At 41.9% G+C, this 21,799-nt stretch overlaps 1 protein-coding gene across 2 annotated transcripts; it reads right to left on the bottom strand.

Annotated features, from left to right (window-relative positions):
* Window positions 1-670: 670 nt before the first annotated feature.
* On the bottom strand, window positions 671-20,767 carry PDCD6 (programmed cell death 6). Of its 2 annotated transcripts, none has more exons than XM_067569851.1 (6): window positions 20,560-20,767; window positions 19,240-19,301; window positions 7,658-7,702; window positions 6,192-6,350; window positions 3,110-3,219; window positions 671-1,474 (listed from the first exon to the last, which is right to left on the bottom strand). In XM_067569851.1, the coding sequence occupies exons 1-6, from the start codon at window positions 20,649-20,651 to the stop codon at window positions 1,376-1,378; spliced, it is 567 nt and encodes a 188-aa protein (XP_067425952.1). In that variant the 5' UTR covers window positions 20,652-20,767; the 3' UTR covers window positions 671-1,375. The 2 variants fall into 2 exon arrangements, with proteins under 2 accessions (XP_067425952.1, XP_067425953.1); XM_067569852.1 differs by having other exon boundaries at window positions 6,198-6,350; window positions 20,560-20,766.
* Window positions 20,768-21,799: the final 1,032 nt, after the last annotated feature.

Below are 21,799 nucleotides of genomic sequence, written 5' to 3'. Positions count from 1 at the left end.
GACTGAGGCCCCTGGAAGAGCAGAACAGATGACATTTCCTGTTGTCCCTTGTTGTAAGCAGGTCAATAGTTGTAATGCCCCAAGCTGCAAAGATGACATGGAGGACATGAGTTCAGAAACCACTCGTGATTTAGGGAAAAATTCCTGCAGAGATGGTCCACAAGATGATTCCTGACCAGCTCCTTTGAGGTTTCCTACCCCACCCTGGGTTCAGACAGACTTCCTTGCAGTTCTATTTTAATTTTAGTGACCTTCCCTGCAGTATTTATACAAGCCTGTGAAGCTATTAACTTTTCATCAGGGACAGTTTAAGGCCTCTGCTCTCCAACAACACCCTCACTCCCAAGGTGAGGTACAAGGGTGGCCAACAATGACAAAATATTCATGCCCGTATCTGAGAAGTTGAGATAACATCCACAAACAGGACTAGTATCCAATCAAGTCGTGATCCTCCCACAAGGCAAGAGGCAGTGAGGTAGTGGTAGCACACATCTTCTGCAGATAATGGTTATGAAGGCTGTTTTCTCCCTACCCTACTTTTCCAGAAAAGGAGAAAACAAAGACAGCAATTCTCCTGTCAGACGGACTGACAAACAACATGGAAGAAAAAGTTGATGGATTGAAGCCTTAATGCACAGTCCTATTTTGAACAAATAAACATTGTAAATGAGGTAAATAGAGTAAAATGCTTGGTGTCTGCACTTAGCTAAGAACTAAACAACAGAAAACAGAGCTGGAACTAAATGGGTCCGGCATAACCAGGAGCAGACAAAAGTTAAAAGGAGGCTTCAACTCAAACCTATTCGTGAGAAAAGATATTAAGGGTATGGACAATTGCTGGCTATGAAAGTTAAAACATGAGGCCTGAGATTCAAAGAGCCAGGGATCTATCAGAGCTACCGCTGGAGAAATATCCTTATGCACAAAAACTAGACAGGACAGTGACTGTCTTAATATTTTTACTGTTTTAAATTCTGTATTAAAAATTAATACATTATATCATAAAAAAGTAAGGCACGTGCAAATCATTTTGTGCAATTTCTGTCTGACCTTAAATCCCTTTTAATTAACAGTACTACTACTACAATTTGGCATTCCTAAAATATTTTCCCCATGCAGGATATCTGGAAGGTTATTTAGCACTGACATTATCACAAGTTAATTCTAAATTTTGCACTAAAGGATGATATGGCTATTGATGTTACAATAATACAAAATGAAAACTAAGCAGCTTGAGTACAAATAGATTCTGAAGCTGACAACATACACAATTTAAGAGAATGTAACAAGTTCTATCCATTTATAGTCCTAAGTGACAAGATTTGGCAACTCCAGTCTTTGTATTACTGGTCATTTTCATTCGCACTGGTCACTGTCATACAGTGCTGAAGACCATGGAAAGATATTGTTCATAAGACACTTGAATCCAGCCATCCTGATCAGTATCATAGCGCCTGAATACATCAGTCAACCTCTGGAAAGAAACAGAAAACATTACTGAATATAGGGAAAGTGTTCAGAAGAATATGTATGTACTACTTGTAAACTGGGGTTTCTGGGATTCATTTCCAGCAATGATAAATTCATAAGCTTTCGCCAGGATGATTGTTTGAAAATTTAGATTCACTAACAGAGATAAAAGGATGAATAAACTTCCCCATCACCAACACTGCTTCCCCCATGACATACCATTTTTTGAATTAAATATTTTATGTACAATGTGTAGCCTCTGAATTGTATATATTTTGTCTGGTATCCAGCTCAATATATGTTAGTACATGACTGCCAAGAAATTCAGGGGGTAAAATTACTTTCGCACTGGACAAATTTAAAATTCTCAGGCTGGTTCAACAAGCATCTTTGTATGCTTGTTTGAAAATACATTATCTGTTATAAGCTTGATGGGTCATCGGCTGCATCATAATTGCATGTAAATAACCATGCAAAGTTATGGTATTGTATAAAAATAAAAAGGTCTAGTATAAAAATACTATGAAAACGTAAGTTATGACTTCTATAGAATTTCATTACAACCAGCCACTATCCCTATGAATCAATTTAATGTGATTTACTTTAAGCACCTCAACTGTATTAAACTAGAGTTTTGAATTTGTAACATTGTAAATGTTCATATTGTCACACACTCCCTTTTCTGCATGCTGCGCATTTATCCACACCATGGGGTATACTCAAACACTGACAGTAAGGAAGAAACACCACTCAGAATCCTGCAAAATTTTAGACAATCTGGTGTTTTAGCATCATCTTGACTCACTGACTCCTCCAGATTTTTTTCTGTATACCTTGGTAGCAGAGGAATGCTAAGAGCTTTTCAGTGACACCATTTAGTCCTATAGTGTAGGCTAAATGAAAAATTTGTAACTGACTGAATGATTGAAATTCAACTCTGAATTAAGCTTTAAAATACAATTCTATATTGAGGAGTGGCTACAAAGGCATGATGGTTTCTTAGTCATGATTCATGTGCATATTCACTTGTCTGCTTACTTTACAGATTAAAGGTTTTGCTATTTTTTCTTTTGGGCTTGCAGAGCCAATACAACTATGCAAGAACAACTGACATAATAAGAATTATATTCCAGTCAATAGGGCAAATTCTACTTTAGCTACACCTGCACAACTGAAAAGACAACAATAGGGTTGCATAAATGTAAGCTGAGGCAGAATCTGGATTCCAGAGTCTTCATTATCATGATCCACAAGATAAAAATTCAGTTTGACTTTCAAAGACTAGGTGAATTTGCAATGCTAGCAGAAAAAGGAAAAAAAATTCTCTTTTCCCCAAGTAAAAAGTTAAGTTTTTCCTCTGGAAGGCAAACATGGCACTAAGTCACTTTTAAAGAGCAATTCTTGTCTGAAAAAGGGGAAGCACTTAGTCATTGAGGTCTGTCATTTTGGACTTAATTGTATAATAGTATGCCAAAAGGCTAAGATTTTTCAAGTTTGATCAACACAAGGGTGTAAGCAAGCACAGGTTCCTAGGTTGTACTACTTTGGTCATGTCAAGTTAAATTCCTGATCCAGCACTTCCTTCTGCTGTAATAATCATGGCTTCACATTTTGACATTATACGTATTTCCTCCATTACCTGCAAAACAACACAGCACTGAATGAAGTCATCAAAAGCAATTTGTCCTCTTCCTTGTCTGTCAAATTTCCGAATAAGAATATCGTAGAATTGATCAGATAGTCGATATCCTTGGAAGAAAAAAAGATTAGAAGATTTACATATATCAACTATCCAGTTTTGGTTAAGAGCATTAAAACACATAAAAGCAAAGGTGCATAAGTTTGTTGCAAGAAACAGGCAAAAGTCATTAAGTAAATGTGAAAGTTATTAAACAGTAATCAGAAACTTAAATGGATATTAGACTAAATGCATCTACTTAAAGAGAAAATGCTCCAACAAAATAGAGGCAATATAAAAAACATGTAATGCTTAAGAACATGACAAAAGACTGAATTGCAAACTCAATGAAATGAAATACGACCAATTTAAAATGATAGAAGGGAAATTAAAACAAATATTTAGGGCTGTGCTCAACGTATTTTGTAATCAAATATTTTAATAATCTTTTTTATTGAAGTCAATTGAACAAATAGTTATCTACTGCATCAGAAGAGAATGTGACTGTGATTGATACAAGATGTTGTTTCTAATGCCATTTTCTGTTGAAGTCAACTTCCAATTACTGCAAGGTGATATAAATGCCATGAGGGAGCAGTAAGGAAGAGAAGCAACCAGGAATACTGGGAGCTTTGCTAGTTACATGCTGAATTATTTTCAACCAATAGGTTTTTGTTTAAAACACTCCAGACACTTGATCTTTTAATAAAGCTTACTTAGAATAAGCTTAGCACATAAGAATTGTAATATTTCAGGGTTATTCACCTTTTATCATAAAATCTAAAAAGCATTTTTAGAAAAGTGGGCAATTTATGCCATTTTCAGATGAGGAAGTAGAGATAATATTAAGTGGGCTTGAGAGGCATTACTTAAATATTCTGAGATCTCATCAAGTAAAGAAGAGAACCTCTGGGGCACTTCTAGCAGAAGCTCTGTCAGGTACAGTGAAAAGCTCTGGAACATATTCTAGTGGCCTAACAGAGGACAGTGGAAGAAGGGATACAGTCAGTTGTGTGCAGTAAGACTCCCTTTAGATCCCTTTGATCATGTGGAAATGCGAGTTTATTGGAACCAGTCACAGCTGAGGCAGTCTACACTGACAGCAGCAAATTCGCTGCCATCAGATCCATTTATCTGGACTGATTGAGCAGAAGTGGAGACCCCTCAATCGACCCAGAAATTGACGCTACTAATCTACCTCTGCCAAAAAGAGCAACGCTGCATTGATGGGAGGGCATTTACCATCGGTACAGCGAACTGAAGACACAGCTGTAAGTAGAAGTTAAGAAGTCAACGGGAGATCCGTCAACTGCTGCTGAATTTCGCGGCAAGTGTAGACATAGTTTGAGTCTACTTTAGGTGCAGCTGTAAAACAACCTTGACTTTTCAGAAGATACAGGGGTAGCCCATTGAGAGTTTCTGCACAGCTGCTTGAAAAGGGATAGTTAGAACTGGCTTATCTTTAAATTCACGAGGACCATTTAGTCTCCTCCAAAAGAGGCAATGAAGAAAGCTTTAGCAATTTAGACACTTCTGTTAACTATAAATATAGCTGGTGAAACAGCCAATCAGGAAGAATTATCAAAAGGAGGTTCCAGAACCTTTACAGTTTTTATTTGAAAATAGATAAATTAAAAACTTCCTAATCCCAGTACTTACAGGGTCTGATCTAAAGCCCAGTGAAGCCGGTGGGTGACTTCCCATTGACTTCAATAGGCTTTAGATTAGGCCCCCATACTAGTCATGTGTACTAGAACAGGGGTTCTTGAACTTTTGCTGGGTCCCCCGCTTTGAAAATATTTCAGGCTGTGATGACCTCCTCCCCTTTCCTCACCATGTCACCTGTACCAGCATGCATGGGGACTGACAGTTCGTGACCCTCTGTCTGAGAACCCCTATGCTAGAGTATCATTAAAATCTTAAGGTTGTTTTATCTCAGAAAAGTTCCACCCTTTCTGGAGTGGGGAGGGGATGTGTGTGCATGAGACCAGAAGATAACTTCCCCTTCTTATCCCCACACTCCTCTTAGCTAGCATACAAGCCATTGAACATATTATCCTAACTCTTAGCAGTTCTGAGGTGTACATAACTAGGATGTGGCAATTTGAAGAACTAAATGTTTTAGAGAAATGGTTCTAAATAGATGTGATTCACATTTTTAAAGGAATTCAAGTTATCAAGATAAAATGACGTCTTGATAGCAGAATGAGAGTCAATTTTTATGTTTTCAAGCTGGTTACATATGTAATATTAAATTAAACTTTGCATATGAAGGTTAAGTATTTATAATCAAAGCAGGGATTTGTATAGTACAATTCAAAAGTCACTTAATATAGAAAAAACCTTTGAATATTGACAAATGTCGCTGAAAACATAAGGTGCCGCAAGTGTCGTTGAGAAGAGAAACCTTTATCCAACAACTCTCTTTCCTTCTAAGTAATTACATTTATTCCTTAAATTTCAGGCTAAACTTTAAAGCCTGTAAATGCTTTATGACCAATGGGCCACTAATTAAAACATTTACAACAAATGCTGGTAAGTCAGGGTGTTTAATAGACTCTGAATTTTTAAATTCACACCAAGTCAGTATACATTTCTTCTCATTAATTATTCTTCCAAATTTTATTCAGCAGAAGAGTTCAACTGATCTATCAAAAACAACAAGAGTCCTGTAGCACTTTAAAGATTAAAATTTCTGCGGGCATAAGCTTTCATGGGCTGCAACTGACGAAGCCCACGAAAGCTTATGCCCGCAGAAATTTGTTAGTCTTTAAAGTGCTACAGGACTCTCGTTGTTTTTGCTGTATACAGACTAACACACCTACTCCTCTGGAACTGATCTATCAGATGCTCATGGCATAGATTTCAGTCTTCTGTGCAGTGCCATATGAGAAATAATAGCCACATTCCATCTCAATTATTTCTTACAACTGATTATTCTAATTTGTCACAACTGCAAAATGGCACAGCCTTAAAGACACTATAATCTAATTTTGGACAAAACCAGCCATAATATAGCAAACTATAATTAGAAATAAATTACCAAAACCTGTTAGTGCTTGCTTTAGTTCATTTTTGTCAATCATTCCAGAACTGTCTCTATCATACGTTCGAAAAACATTCTGCCAATCTGAGATGTACTTCCAGACTCCTGTGAATTCATTGAAGTTCACTCCACCTTTGTTCTCTCTGTCAAACATAGCTGAAATAACATAGTTGAAGCATTAATACATAAGAAACTACAGTAAAGTGTTCAGTAATATTTTGTCATCTTTAATAAGAGATGGGCCTGGATGGGTGATGAGGTGGTAAACAAATGGAGGGAAGGAGGGCTTTGAAAATAGGGCTGACCTGAAGTAAAAGTAGAAGAGTTCACGGAAGCAGATTGCAGAGGAAGTGGTGAAAAGGCAAAGGAAGGAGGATAGGGAAGAACAAATGAAGTAACTGAAGAAGGCAACATGGAAGAGCAATAGTGTGACAGTGAAGTCTCCTAAGGATCAAATGGATCAGTGACTGAATAGCATAAAGGTTCTGCTCTTCTGCAAGGAGTTGCAAAGCAATGGGGGTAGAAAATCCTCCCCAAAGGATTCTTTTGCATTCTAACAGTTTGCAGTGGAAATTTCTGTGACTTGTCAGGACTAGAACAATTTTTTTTTTTTTTTTTTTAAATATACACAGTACAAGATGGCACCAGACTGGAGGTTTAACTTCAGCTATACATTTGAACAGATTTGAGTAAATACATTGTTCCTCCCTCACACAGCTTATAAATCAAGCATAAAATAAAAACAGACATTTAAAAATGCCATTTGTTTGTCTCTTGCTATATCACTAACTTGCTGCCAGCCTCTTTTGCATTGCTGGGAATTATTCCAATAGCAATCAAATGGTTTCTGCTTTTCTTCCTCCATTTTGGTCTTTTTTGAGGTATAACATAGGATCTGTTTTTCCTTCTCGATATCTGTAGCTAGAAAAAACGCTTTAAAATTGTTCCCAGTGACTTACTGGTATTAAACATGAAGACAGTGCTATTGTCAAAAACATTTTCCCCTACATTTCTGACACTTGCAGTTTTCTCAGCTGTCTTGTAATCTTTCCTAAAGGTTGTCCTGGCAACCCTGTTATATATACACATACACAGTCATTACAATATTGTCTATATTTTTTCAAAACAGATGAGGTGTCAGTAGGTCTGACTATTTCTTCCTAATGAATATCTTTTTTGGAATGGGAGTAAGGAAAGGAGAATTGAAGCTTGCTGATCCTCATTAGCTAACAAAGAAAAAAAACAGCTTGTATTAAAGATGTTCATAGCATTACAAACGAAGCTGCTGCAAAGATCTGCTATCAAGATTACACAGTGTACCATGTACTTTCAGTTCACCATTGAGCTAAAATGTAACTAAGTGCTACAGCATGTGAAAGCCTTAGCCACCAACTAAACGAGGTAATAAAAATGCAATTTAAAAGACACGTCCTGAGTATGTAACATTGTACAGTTGTACTTACACAGAATTGACCTGACAGTTGCCGGATTAAATGCAGTCCACGTTCCTAAAACAGACAGAAAAGCAGTATGATGAAGCCTTAAGATAAATAGGAAAAATAATCATAATAAAAAAACCCAGACGACAGCCCAGCTAGAAAGTTCAGAGCTACATCTTATGGAGGCAATACATACAAAAAACCAGGACTGTTTCTCAGTGGTATCTAGGTCTTCCCGTATGGTGCAGCTGCACCACTGTAGCACTTTATAATGAAGATGCTACTATGCCAACAGGAGAGCTTCTCCAGTTGGTGTAGTTAATCCTCCTCCCAGAGGCAGTAATTACATCAACAGGAGACGCACTCCTGTCAACATAGCACTAACTATACAGGGGGTTCAGTTAGCATAATTACGTCGCTCAGGGGTGTGGAATTTTCACACCCCCGAGTGATGTAGTTATACTGATATAGGTCTCTGGTGTAGACTGGACTTAAGTTTCAGGCAATCCATGTGTATTTTTTCTGACCAACTTTTGCATACTACGAGGAAAATAGTAAAAACTCATTCTTCAGGTTGTAAAGAGATTACTGCAAGGGTCAGGAAGGAAATTTTTTTCTCTCATTACACAATTAATGAAGTGATTTGAAGGAAAGAAGGGGGCATATAAAAGGAGGACACAATATTTGTGTGTCTTCATTTCAAGTACTGGCAATACAAAATCTTAATTTACCAATCTCATCCATTATGGTAAATGCTACGTGCATATCATTAAATATTTAAAAGAAGAATTCCAATGGAATCCTTTGTGAAATACAAAACATATACAGGGATTTAGTCTTTTAAGTGTTTTGCGTTATTTTAATAAGAGTCAATGAACTTATCCAATGAACTTTTAGGCTGGCATTAGAATTCACATTTCAGATTTTCTACTAGCGTTAAAGTAAGACCTTTGATAATACTTGACTTGAGCAGGCACAAAAGCAATTTTTAAAATCACAGCTTTTAGTTTCCCCTCACCAAATTTACTACATTACTCCTCATTCAAGCCACAGGCAACATTTGAAGTTTAATGGCACTCATTCTTTAAATGAAAAAAGTATCTTTCCATGCCTGTCTACATTAAGAAGGGATGAACATATTTTGCTCAATTTTTCTCACATTCTCTATGTCAGTATTTAGCAAAAGTTTTAGCCCCAGACTATAACATTTAAATGAAAATATTACAAAGTGGAGTACAAATATAAAAGGCTAGTTAACTAAAGTATTCACATTACAAACATAAAAGTAATTCAACACATAAGCAAACCTGCAGAACCATAAGACCTCAGGGTTCCAAACTACTCCCCCAGCGTCCCTCAAGAAATGGGCCAGTATGAAGTTCCTGTATATTTTGGAGTTTAATTTAAATGCCTACTTTCTTCTCAGTGGTTTGTATGTTATGATGACCAACCTAAACTTAAACAGGCATTAAAAAAATCCACCTGAAATATAAGAGTCCAACACAATCTCATTTATAAACTGAACCGAATAGCAGTACAATAAGATTAGTGAAAGCCATTTAAACTTCTCCTTACTTTCAAAAGTGTACAACTCTTCCTCTGCCTACGTCTTGGTCTTGATTTCTTATATCCCCTCACCCTAACAGTTATACCAGTCTGGATACCACATTTTTCCTCTCCCATTGCAGAAGTATAAGACTTAAGGGGGTGTTGGGAGCAGAAGTAGTATGACAGGGTCAGGGACAAAAACAAAGCAGGCTGGGGAGACTAACCTTCTTTCTGCCCCACTACACTAAAAGAAGGAGGGCTGCCTAATACTATCTTGCCCCTTCTATCACCTCCTAAAGAAAAAGCTCCTGGGTGCTGTCCCTATCAAAGTCTGCCACTCAACAGCCCATGGTTTCCACCAGCTTCTTGAGCTTCTCTAGTCACCCGAGTCCCAAAGACCCCTTTACTGCTTGGTTCAAGGGATAAGCTTGCTCCCCACTCTCTTCCCACTGCTCCAGAGTTCTGAGGGGGAAAGAAGTGACAGTTTCTCACTGGCAAGATGTGTCATTTGGGGCTAACAAAACTTGTCATCTATGCTCTAGTATACATGCATTGGACTGAGAGCCAGAAGATGTGACTAGAGGCCATGGTCTCCTTCAATGATGGATATTAAAGGCTGTGAAGTGCACAGAATTACTACTGAACAAAGTCTCATATCCATACCTTAAGATGCAGGAAAGTACTCATATCCTCTATTGTACACAAATAAAAGATTGCAGAATGTCACTTCAGGCAGAGCTGGCAGAGAAGTCAGATTTTTAATTTGGCAGACCCAGGGCACAATGAGATTTAAAACAAAACAAAAAATGTAAATAAAACACCACACACACTCACTCTAGCTTTAAAAAAAAAACCCAAAAAAACCTGAAATCAGAGAATTACCAACAAATTAACTACATTAAAACATCCAGGCTTCAAAGTCAAGCACTCAATTCCTCCTGATCAGATCTTTTGAAGAAGTCCTGCCATCTACCCACTGATAAACTAAAGTCAGTAAGAATTCCTTTGTGCACCCAGACAAAAGGAAGTGCAGGTCCAAAAGTGTGTCTAAGGCCCTGTCTATACAGGAAATTTTTACATGCATAGTTATACAGGTATGATCCCTACAGACATCCTGGTATGAAAGCAACTTCTCAGTTTTAACTTAAACCCCTTCCCCAGAGGGATAAGCCAGCATTACTATATTGGTTTGAATTCATCTCTTAGGTTTTACAGAAAATCTCCTATCTAGACAGGGGCTAAGAAGCAGTCTTTGAAGAGAAGCAGTTTCCTTCTTCATCAGTTCCTGCAAACTTTCTCAATGCACTGAATCAAAGGCTTTTATAGATTTCTGTCAAAAGTGCTTGTTAACTTCAGCTATCTTAAAAAGGCGACTCAATGTAAAGATCTGGTTGACAGTGGAATGACCTTGCCTAGAGCTGCACTGAGCATGCCAGCCTCAGCCACAAAGTGCATTGTTAATTCGAGACATTAAACACAAAAGTGAAGACTATCCCTGGGACCGACAACAGCATAAAACTTTTATCATTCAGCCTTACTGCCCTTTTTGAACAGAGGTGGGGGAGGAGGGGGGAGATATCCCTGATGACTGACTGAAAGAAGGGTATTAGTGTACTGGATGATCTGAAAAACCTACGTAGCCACAGCATAACACTTACCTGTCTTGAGCAGCTCAGGTGATGTTAGAAACCCCTGGTGTCTTTCCAGACTTCAGCTAATGGACTGCGATCCAGATCTCTTTTTGGTTGAAAGAAGGTGACTCTACTGGAACTTCCTGCCCCTCTTCAAATGGAAGAGAGTCTGCAGGCAGCGAACAACTGAGGAGGATCTTGAAATGACCTTGCCATCTGTGCAACTGATCCTGCAAACTGTGGCTGATGCTTGTTCAGTAAAAAATTGGGATGACAGCTGGTGCCACCTTCTCCTGCAAACACCCAGAAGTTGAATAAAGGGTACAATGATCGGGCCTGGTAGCAGCCTGTTCTAAACCATCTGCCTGAGTCCACACCTTGATGTTCCGAAGTCAAACCGCTTCAGCCTTTGCTCTTGACGAACATGTCTTTAAAGACTCAAATTCTAACCTTACCTTTTCCTCAATTCCAGGTGCAGTCAACGGCTCCTCACTAATCCATAGATGACATTTGAAGGCTGAGGCTCCTGCACTGAGCAGGCAGTAGTCAGCATTGACTTGAAACACTGTTCCTCATCAGATGACAGAGGGAGTGAAACTTCAGTCTTTAATACTTCAATGATCTTAAGCAGTTCCGAACAGAAAGCCATCTGACAACTTAGAGCTTTTGGTTGAGTTGAACTAATTTTGGCCCATTAACTGGCTGTCTGAAGTCAGATGCACACTTCTGCCAACAGAAGGTGATGATCAGTGTCAACTTCTGCACCTCTGTGAACTCACATTCATGAGTGTTGACTGCCAGCAGCTGTTAATGAGGTTATGATAAACAATCTAGTGAAACCATTCGGGCTGTATCAGGTTTGCTCATGAATCTCTGGGTCACAGAAGAGCAAGCTAGTGATCACCGCTTAATTGGCAGCCGCAGGTTCAGCAGCCAGTGCCTGTTACTGCTCTGCCCAATACCAAACTTCCCATACATACTTGCCCAAATGTCATTATCCTTTCCTGATCATTAGAGGCAACCAGGATCATGACAACATCTCTTCTTGGCATCCCTGGAAAGACAGCATCATTGATAAAAGAGCTGTACAGTGGAAAGGAAAGTTGTGTTCAAGTTAATGGCAAATACATGGCGTGGTTTCTCATCTCCATGGGAGCACCGCAAAGTTGCATTCTGTCATCTATCGTTCAATATCAGCATTGACTGGCTGGCCGATAGAGAAAACTTGAGGAGGCAGCTGCCGGTGGCACTGAGTTGAACACCATTCTGCTTTGACATCTTCAATATGCTGATGACATTATTTTGGCTCAGTACGGTGAATCTCTGCAGCTAATAACCTATCTTGTCGGGCAAGGAGCAATGTGCATTGGTCTGGTTATTAATCTGAAAAAACAAAGTCCCTGGCAATTACCATCAAGAATCAGACCCAGAATACAACCAGCTCAGTATTATCTGTCTAGATGGGACATCAATTATCAGGTGAGCATCAGAGTGCTGGAGCATGCTCAGAAGATATGGGTACTTGTATAGCAGCAAGCTGCTACCATGTTTTGTGCTCTTCAGTGGCTTCAGTGGAAACATAACAAGTTTTCTATAAAGCTGCAAGTCTACAGAACTACTGTTATACCAACTCCATTTTACGGAAGTGAAAGGTGGGTGCTGAGAAAGGCGGCACAAGACTGGACTGAAATTTTCAGTTCTTGTTGTCTTCATCAGCTGCTCCATAACGAGTGGCACAAGATCAGAAATGGGGATATTCAAAGCTGAACCCACCAAACACCCTCTTCTGCACTGGTTCCATTTCAACAGCTTTCTTGGTACAGACATATTATTAGAATGGAAAACCAACAAATTCCGAATGCGCATACCAAGGAATGTAGCTACACAGCTGGTGATCGTGGGGCACCCAAAGCTTTGTTGCTGTAATCAGTTTATGTCCATCACTAGCAAACTTAATAGCCAGCTATACCACCTTAAGGATCTAGCCAGAGATGGATCTGGGTAACGCTCAATCTGCAAGGATGCCACATCCTTTTGGGATCTGCCATAACGATGAATTTCTTACTTCACTGAAAATTTGTTATAAAATGTAGAGGAAAGCATTACAATTCAGACTGGAGACCACAAATTACTACTAGCTTAGCAACACTGCATGCATCAACCTATACCACAGAAGAGAAAGGTTCCATCTTGCCTGGAGTTCCATGTTCACTTTCCTAAGTCAGTGAAAGACACAGGAAGATTCAAAAGTACAACTGGCTCCTGGGGATGAGTGAACAGTAAAGCCCTCTGCTACATTACAGACCATTGCACTGATGTAATTAGTCACCATCACCCATTAATAGGTGCAATGCATTGATGTAAAGCAGGGTTTGTACAGATGTGGCCTAATTTACTGGATCAAGGTGTTGTGGTGTAAACTCTTCTCTATACTGGTACAATATACTTCCTACAATAGGGGTTTACACCACTATATCTTCACTGATGTAGTTATAAGTGAAATTTCTTTAACACACCAGCCTAAGACTTAGTCTGCGTGCACTGAGTTTGCTCTGGAGTGGTGAAAGAAAAGAGTCACAAATAGAAAGGGTTCTGAAATACCTGTTCCTTGAACAGGAAACAAACAAAAAACCGAAAGTCAGATGTAAGTTTGCAGGGCAATTTCTGTCTCTAAAGGGAGTAAGTTACAGGTGCCAGCAGCTAGCTCCAGTGGGAATAAGGGAAAAAAAGATAACAAATCCAACTATGAAGGGTAAAAAGAACTTGCATGCAAATTCCTGACAATACACAATAAAGTAAAAAATAAGACAAATAAAAATCAATAAAAATAACTCAGTGTTCCACCTGCTGATAAAGTGAATGGAAGAACTCACCTAGTTCCAATCCATTCTGAGCACAGTCTTCTATAGAGTTTGTTTTTTCTGTCTACATGTTCTTATGGGAGTGAATAAGGACCACCCAAGATAGGGGCCCTATCACACGAGGCACTTTACAAACAGCATCAGACAGATTTTTTGTGGGTGTGAATTTAATAAGGAAGGGATAAGCAAAATGGAAAGAAAAGTGAGAGAAGACACTGAAGAAGGGTGACTGAAGGAGACAGAGCATGGGGGGGGGGATGATATGGATATGGATATGAGGGGTAGATGTGCCATGAAACTGAAGTGAAGAGACTGGAGCAGCCAGCCAATCAGCACAGAGCAAAGAGTCAAAACTGTAGAAATCTGAAGGTAATACATAAAACTGACTCTGGGCTGGGCTGCCCCATTTGGGCATAGAACAATTAGTTTTCCTATCTTGCAGTGATATAAAATTAAATGTCAGCTTCCTTAGTGCAACAAGAAGAGTGAGTCAGAAGGGTTCAGAAGTCAGTAAATCAGACACTTTTGGGGAAAAAATAACCTCCGTAGTTAATTTCCCTCCTCTTCCGTGTGACAACACCAGGTGGCATTGTAAGGACAGTTAATGTACAGTGATTCTCTGCAGTATACTCAAATGCGGATTTTCAAATTACCTATCAGCCTTGGTCAGTGCATTGCTGCTGTTCACTACCACAGTAGTACCATAATGGCCATTATACTGAGCTAGTTATTATAGTTTTTTCCTTAAGAAATTATCAGTAAGTTTTACTTACAGAATAAGCAGGAAAATATAGAATCCAAGGAAGCTATGTATTACCCTAAACCAATTATATTTGTATTTACCTAAGCCTCATACCCAATAGCCCCTCCTCATCAATTGGCAGCTGAGAGAGCTGCAGCTCAGATTTCAGTTTCCTGTAATACTATGTTCCTAATCCTCCAAATATTACTAGCCTTCTAGCAGAAAGAAAGCAAGGACCTGATGCTGTTAATGTAAAGAATAAGCAAGGGAAACCTTTCAAAGGGTATAGAGATCATCTCAGAAGAGCAGTAAAGGGTACAAAAATAGTTGCCTTGCAATTCATCTTTACTGTGTCTGAAGCAGAATTACTTCTCTTTCACTGTCCAAATAGAGTCACAGGCCAAGTCTGAGTGGGTTACTATCTACACAAGAGTGTAATATAGATTGCCCTTTATTTCTAGGTCTCTGGCTAAAGTATAAAAAAACATTTATTCCCCTGTAAATTTAGTGAAGAAGCTGTTTTCTCTCCCCACACCTATTCCCCTAATTATTTTAGGCAAATCCTTGTCTTTCTGTAAAGACTCCCTTTAATAAAGTATTGTTTTAGCTTCACTTAAACCTGTGCCACATATCAACTGGTATACTACAACCTGATTGCTTTCTATGATGAGGTGACTGGCTCTGTGGATGTAGGGAAGGCGGTGGATGTGATATACCTTGACTTTAGCAAAGCTTCTGATACTGTCTCTCACAGTATTCTTATCAGCAAGTTAAAGAAGTATGGGTTGGATGAATGGACTATTAAATGGATAAAGAACTGGCTAGAGCATAGGGCTGAACGAGTAGTGATCAATGGCTCCATGTCTAGCTGGCAACCAGTCACAAGCGGAGTGCCCCAGGGGTCGGTCCTGGGGCCAGTTTTGTTCAACATCTTCATTAATGATCTGGAGGATGGGGTAGATTGCACCCTCAGCAAGTTTGCGGATGACACTAAGCTGGGGGGAGTGGTAGATACCCTGGAAGGTAGGGATAGGATACAGAAGGACCTAAACAAACTGGAGGATTGGGCCAAAAGAAATCTGATGAGGTTCAACGAAGAAAAGTGCAGAGTCCTCCACTTAGGAAGGAAGAATCCCATGCACAGCTATAGACTGGGGACAGATGAAGTAGGCAGCAGTTCTGCAGAAAAGGACCTGGGGGTAACAGTGGATAAAAAGCTGGATATGAGTCAGCAGTGTACCCTGGTCGTCAAGAAGGCTAATAGCATATTGGGCTGCATTAAGAGGGGCATTGCCAGCAGATCGCGGGAAGTGATTATTCCCCTCTATTCGGCATTGGTGAGGCTGCATTTAGAATATTGTGTCCAGTTTTGGGCCCCCCCACTACAAAAAGGATGTGGACAAGTTGGAGAGAGTACAGCGGAGGGCAACAAAAATTATTAGGGGGCTGGAGCACAGGACTTATGAGGAGAGGCTAAGGGAACTGGGCTTGTTTAGTCTGCGAAAGAGAAGAATGAGGGGGTATTTGATAGCGGCCTTTAACTACCTGAAAGGGAGTTCCAGGGAGGATGGGGCTAGGCTGTTCTCGGTGGTGGCAGATGACAGAACAAGGAGCAATGGTCTCAAGTTACAGGGGGGGAGGTCTAGGTTGGACATTAGGAAAAAGTTTTTCACTAGGAGGGTGGTGAAGCACTGGAATGGGTTACCTAGGGAGGTGGTGGAATCTCCATCCTTAGAGGTTTTTAAGCTGAGGCTTGACAAAGCCCTGGCTGGGATGATATAGCTGAGGTTAGTCCTGCTTTGAGCAGGGGGTTGGACTAGATGACCTCCTGAGGTCCCTTCCAACTCTAATATTCTATGATTCTATGATCCTTTGACAAGCATCCCCTAAACTGGTACGGGCCCAAAAGCTTATCTCTAGAGCCCTGTGCAGATGCAAATATGTGGATCCACAGCCGATCCGCAGGAATAAACTTTTACCCGACACGCAATCTGCCTTCTTTTAGATTTATCCGCATCCACACATCAGCTGCTTTGGAGACAGCAGCCCTCCATCAGCTGTTGAACCCCTGCCACCACAAATAGCTGACCAGCCCTGCCCTCCCATCTAACAGCTAAGCAGCCCTCCCAGATGCCCCTCCCACCTAACAGCTAATCAGCTCATGAGTCCTGCCAGCAGCCTAACAGCTGTTCGCTGCACCGCAAGCTGTCAGCTGCTCCAGCCCTGTCCCAGAAGTCACAGAGGTCCCTGACCTCTGTGACCATCTGACCGTTAGAATCTAGAAACTTATGGAATGTGGGCAATACATCCGTTAATACGTTTATATAAAACTGCCTAGCTCATTTGATTCTTTGGTCTTCCCAATGTTGAACTCACTAAGTGGTGAGTTCTCATATAAACTATATCAAGTGTGAAAGCTGCTGACCATTACTGTAAATAGGCTAGGAATTATAGTGATTGTGTAGCAACACTGAAGTGGATCTGTGATGGGGTATACCTGCCCTGCACTGGGCCAGAGGGGGTTAACCCCATGCTATTGGCTGAGGAAGCCACATCCCCTCACCCTTGCTGGGCATTCTCACACTGGAAACAAGGTAAGAGGAAGCAGTGGAGCTCAGTCTGGGCTGTCCACTGATGAGATCAGAGGTGAGCTGCAGACTCCTGCTGGGGGGAGTGTGCCAGAGCCACCAGATGCCGAAGCCAGCCAGGTTGGTGCCTCTACTAGACCCCAGATGACCACTGAGGCCAATGGAGGTGAGGCAGCATTTGCCCAGGGGATCGTCCCATCCATGTTGGAAGAAGGGGTTGGAAGTGATCGAGGGAACGAGATGGTAGTGACAGGTGACCAAGACTGAGCAATGAGGCACTGGTTCCCCCTCGGGCCCTGGGTCAGGACACCTTCGATGGGCAGGGAAGTGAATTCGGTTGCTGAAGGCCATTACATAGACTTTGTCCATTAGTCCTTACTGTTCCGAACCCCGGGACAGCCTGACTGACTCTGATCATTCGGCCATATGGCCCTGGAAAGAAAGACAGCTACTTAGACTTTAGCCACTAGGCCATATGGCCCTGAAGCCCAGGCCTGCGCTAGTGACTCGAGCCGCTGGGCCATACCACCTGAAGGGGCTGACAGGATATACCTGCCCCATGACAGGTCACAGGGAAAAAAGGTTAATTTCAGGAATTTAAAGTAGAAGGGCTCACAAAAACAGGTTTCCAAAATTATTGGAACAACGTTTTAGAGCTCTGAACACAAAGAGACCCAAATTTCTTCAGCTTCTCTATTTTTGCCACAATTTTAAGGTTTCGCTCTTTCAAACAGGCTATTTTAGTTAGTGGGGAAAAGAACAGGATCTACCTACTGTATCACCTATTATATCAGATACAGCAAAACAGATTTGTTGTGTTATTCAGAAGATGTATGTAATAATGGCATTTTGTACTCAACATCAAAATCTGTTTCCTAGGTGTATTCCAAGTCAGCTTATTAGTAAAAAAATTGTTTATTCCTGTTAGCACTGCAGCCCAGAATGTCACTTAGCCTCACCTTCATCACAGACCCCTTGTGCAGGAAGGGTGACAGAATTAAACTTTGCAGGGATCCCACATGAAAGGAATTGTGGATGTAATAAGTAGCTACCTAGCACCAGTCTCTTGGATGTTCCAGAATTACCAGACAACTCATGGTAGTTAGGTGTCACAGATGTACAAACAGCACCTCAGTCAACTGTAACTAAAGGCTTGTCTACACTTGACATGCTACAGTGGGATCTGAGGAGAGCACTGTGTGGCTCAAAAGTCTGTCTCTCTCACCCACAGAAGTCAGTCCAATAAAAGATATTGCCTTACCCACCTTGTTTCAGGAAGTTCTAATGACAGACTGAGGAAATGATGAAGAAATGGCTTCGGGAAGCACTAATTACAACATTTTACCACCTCCTTCCTTCGCTAATGCGCAGTTATTTCTGTCTCTGTAAAAACCATGACTGACCAGTAGACTTCTTACTATCTTAATTTCCTGCACCATGGTATGCAACAAACAAGATTACAGGTGCAGCAAGACAGGTTGAAGTACTCCTGTAATATTTTCCTGGACTACGCTGGTCCTGGTTAAAAAATGAAGGGCATATTTGGAAGCCATGAGTGGGTGATATGATCATGATTATATCTTAATTCCTGTGAAAACAAGGACAGCTGGAGGAGGCTGTACTTATGCTTTTTCTCTTCAGAACAAACAATCCAATACACAAAAACTGACAACAGGAGCTGAGCTTGTTATGCTGCTGCTATTAAAACGTATCAAAAACGTAACAGAGAATGTTAAAAAAATAAAATAAAAAAAATCTGGTTCCTTTTTAACAAGGGTTCTCAAATTTTTTTTTTTTTTGCTGGGATCCCCTTTGAAAGTATTTCAAGCTGCGATGACCCCCATCTATGCTATCTCACTCTTACTTCTGTGCTGCTGCTGGCGGAGGATCTGCCTTCAGTGCTGGGAGCCAGGCCAGCAGCTGCTGCTCTCTCAACCCCCCTACAATCGTCTTGTGATCCTCTTTTGGATTGGGACACCCGGTTTAAGAGAAACTGTTCTTTAAGGTCTGAAAAAGGAAACCTTATGTGGCTATAGAATTATATATCTTGTCTGTCTAATTTTTGTTTTGCTCCTTTTTTTATTCACTTCTCTCTGCCTTCCACTGCAGGATTGCTCCCTACAGTATGCTCAGATTTTCAGTTTCATTTCTACTTCTTTGAAGAGATCTACATCATGTAACTAAAGAAGGGAATAAGAAATGCATATGCAAATTCTATATGCTGAGTAACACTTACCATTGGATAATGCCTGCTGAAGTTCACTGTCAGATATTACTCCACTCCTGTCTTTATCAACCCTGTAAACAAACACTCATTTTAAAGTGAAATCTTTAAAATTCGTAGCTTAAGAAAATTGTTTGAAATGAGAAAATTTCAATAATAGTTTGAAAATTATTTTAATGTAGCAAAAATTCAAGAGGAGAGAATTGATTCTAATTAAAGACAGATCCAGCAAACACTTACATACATACTGACTGACACAAACAGTCCCATGAAATCAAAGGCACTACTTATGGTAATAGAGTTTAAAATATTTAAGTAGTTATAGAACTGGGGCCTAAAAATTTTCTTATCCTGCCTGCTGAGATGAGAAATCTTGTCTTCCATAAATCCATCTTATTACGTAAGTATTTTACATCTATCACAAATAAGAAGAATACAAATAGAAATGAATAGACGCATAGTTATGAATGAGTAGTCAAAGACACTGGTCATCAACAAAAAAAAAAAAAAAGCAACAGTTTGGGTATATGCCACAGAAGACAAGCAACTCAACAATACAATATTTAAAATGAGTGAGAAAACTTGGACAATGAACACTGAACTAGGGGAAAAGAAAAGCCTGGCAATAGGTAAAAGAAACCCATATAATTAAAACCAAGCAGGTGAAGCACTACAAGTACTGAGAGTGATCTTTGGAGGAAAAATAATCAGAGATCATCCCCTAATCATAGATTTTGGTGTAAAACACGGGAAGAATTAGCTAGTGATTAGTCTGTTTGTCCCGCAGTGTCCCCGGGAGCTGCAAGTAGCCTCCGCCAGGTCCATGGCCAGCAGCCCTCAGAGCTGGCAGCTTCACACCCCTCCCACCCCCGCTGCTGACACTGGCGCGCTCACTGCACCTCAAGCCCCGGCCGCCCACAGCCGCTGCGCGCCCCTTTCAGCCAGGCCGGCGCGGCTAGACCGGAGCGGCCCTGTGCGGGTCGGGCAGGAACGGGCGGGGCCGGCGTCAGTCAGCACCGCCACGGGTGTAGCCGCCTCCGCGCCGGGGCCGGCCTGCAGCGACTAGCCCGGGCCGGACGCGGCCTTTGAGACTGGAGGGGGCCGGCGAAACCCAGCCGGGTCACTGGGGCGCCGCAGGGAAGGAGCCCGGCGCGGGAGGTGCCGCGCGGGGGCAGCCGGGTCCCCTGGAGGGGAGGAGGGGGCGGGGACCGGGCGGCCCGGGCAGACTGAGGGGAAGGGGGCCCCGGGGCGGCAGTTGGCGGCGGGGGCACCCGGGCAACGGCGGCATCATCATCATCATCATCATCATCATCGGCGGGGCGGGGCGCTCACCTCTGGAAGACGCTCCACAGAAAGTTGGGCTCCGCCATCCCCGCGGCGCCGCCTCCCGCCGGGCCGGGCCGATACTGATACCCCGCTGCCATGGCGCCGCCCGCGGTGTCGGAGCCCTGAGTCCGGGCTCGAGCGCCACAACGTCACTGACTCACGCGAGCTCCGCCAGCTCGTGCCTCACTTCCGCTTCCCGATCAGCCCCGATCTAGAACCTGGCGGGCACGCAGGGTCACGTGACGGATAGGCGTTGGTGGTGGGAGCGGGGTCTGGCCCCGCCTCCGGGGATTCCTCAGCGGGGCGGGACACAGCCCCGCGCCAGGGATTCTAAGGGAAACCCCGCCCTCCCCTCCCCCGCCCGACTTTGCGCTACTCAAGGCTCTGACGCGCTGTCTTTGCACCGTCACAGTCAGTCAGTGGCCAAGGCCCGGCGCCTCCGAGCCACAAACAGACCCTGTGATCACCAGGTGATTCAGCCCATGGGCGGGTCCCAGCCTCTGGCCAACCACAACCCCTGCCCAGTGCCCATCCTGGCTAACAGCCATTGCTGGACCTATCCTCCATGAACTTACCTAGCTCTTTCGAACCCTCTTATAGTCTTGGCCTTCACAACCTCCTCCGGCAAGGAGTTCCACAGGTTGAGTGTTGTGTGACGAAATGCTTCCTTTTGTTCGTTTTAAACCTGCTGCTTATTAATTTTGTTCGGTAACCCCTAGTTCCTGTGTTATGAAGAAGAGTAAGAAACACTTCCTTTTTCACTTTCTCCTCACCGGTCACAGTTTTATAGACCTCTATCATATCCTCCCCCTTAGTCCTCTCTTTTCCAAACTGAAAAGTCCCAGTCTTATTAATCTCTCCTTATATGGAAGCTAATCATTTTAGTTGCCCTTTTTTGTACCTTTTCCAATTCCAATATATCTTTTTTGAGATGGGGCGACCAGATCTGTGTAAGCCCCTATGTAAGCTAGCCCCTTGCTGAAACTTAGTGGATCTTTTCGGTTGGCATCTCTCAGCACGAAAGGACGGAAATGTTTGATGAGAAATCAGGACCCTGAGATGGACAACCCTCAGGGTCAGTGAGGAGAGGTCAATGCTCCAGGTCAGCCTGATTGACAGGGCAGGCAGGCAAGTCAGGGAGCCGGGGGTGAGGGGACTCCTCCATGTGAGCTGGAGCTGCCTGGGCAGAGAGTGGGGCTGAGCTAAGGACAAAGCAGCCTGCAGCTGGAAGGCCAGAGAAGAAGCC

This window comes from Emydura macquarii, unplaced genomic scaffold (genome assembly GCF_026122565.2).
Source record: "Emydura macquarii macquarii isolate MOO-44397 ecotype Brisbane River unplaced genomic scaffold, CSIRO-AGI_Emac_v2 contig_2948, whole genome shotgun sequence".
NCBI lineage: Eukaryota > Metazoa > Chordata > Testudines > Chelidae > Emydura > Emydura macquarii.
The sequence above is the reverse complement of the archived record's forward strand: the minus strand, read 5'-3'. Positions and strand labels throughout refer to the sequence as shown.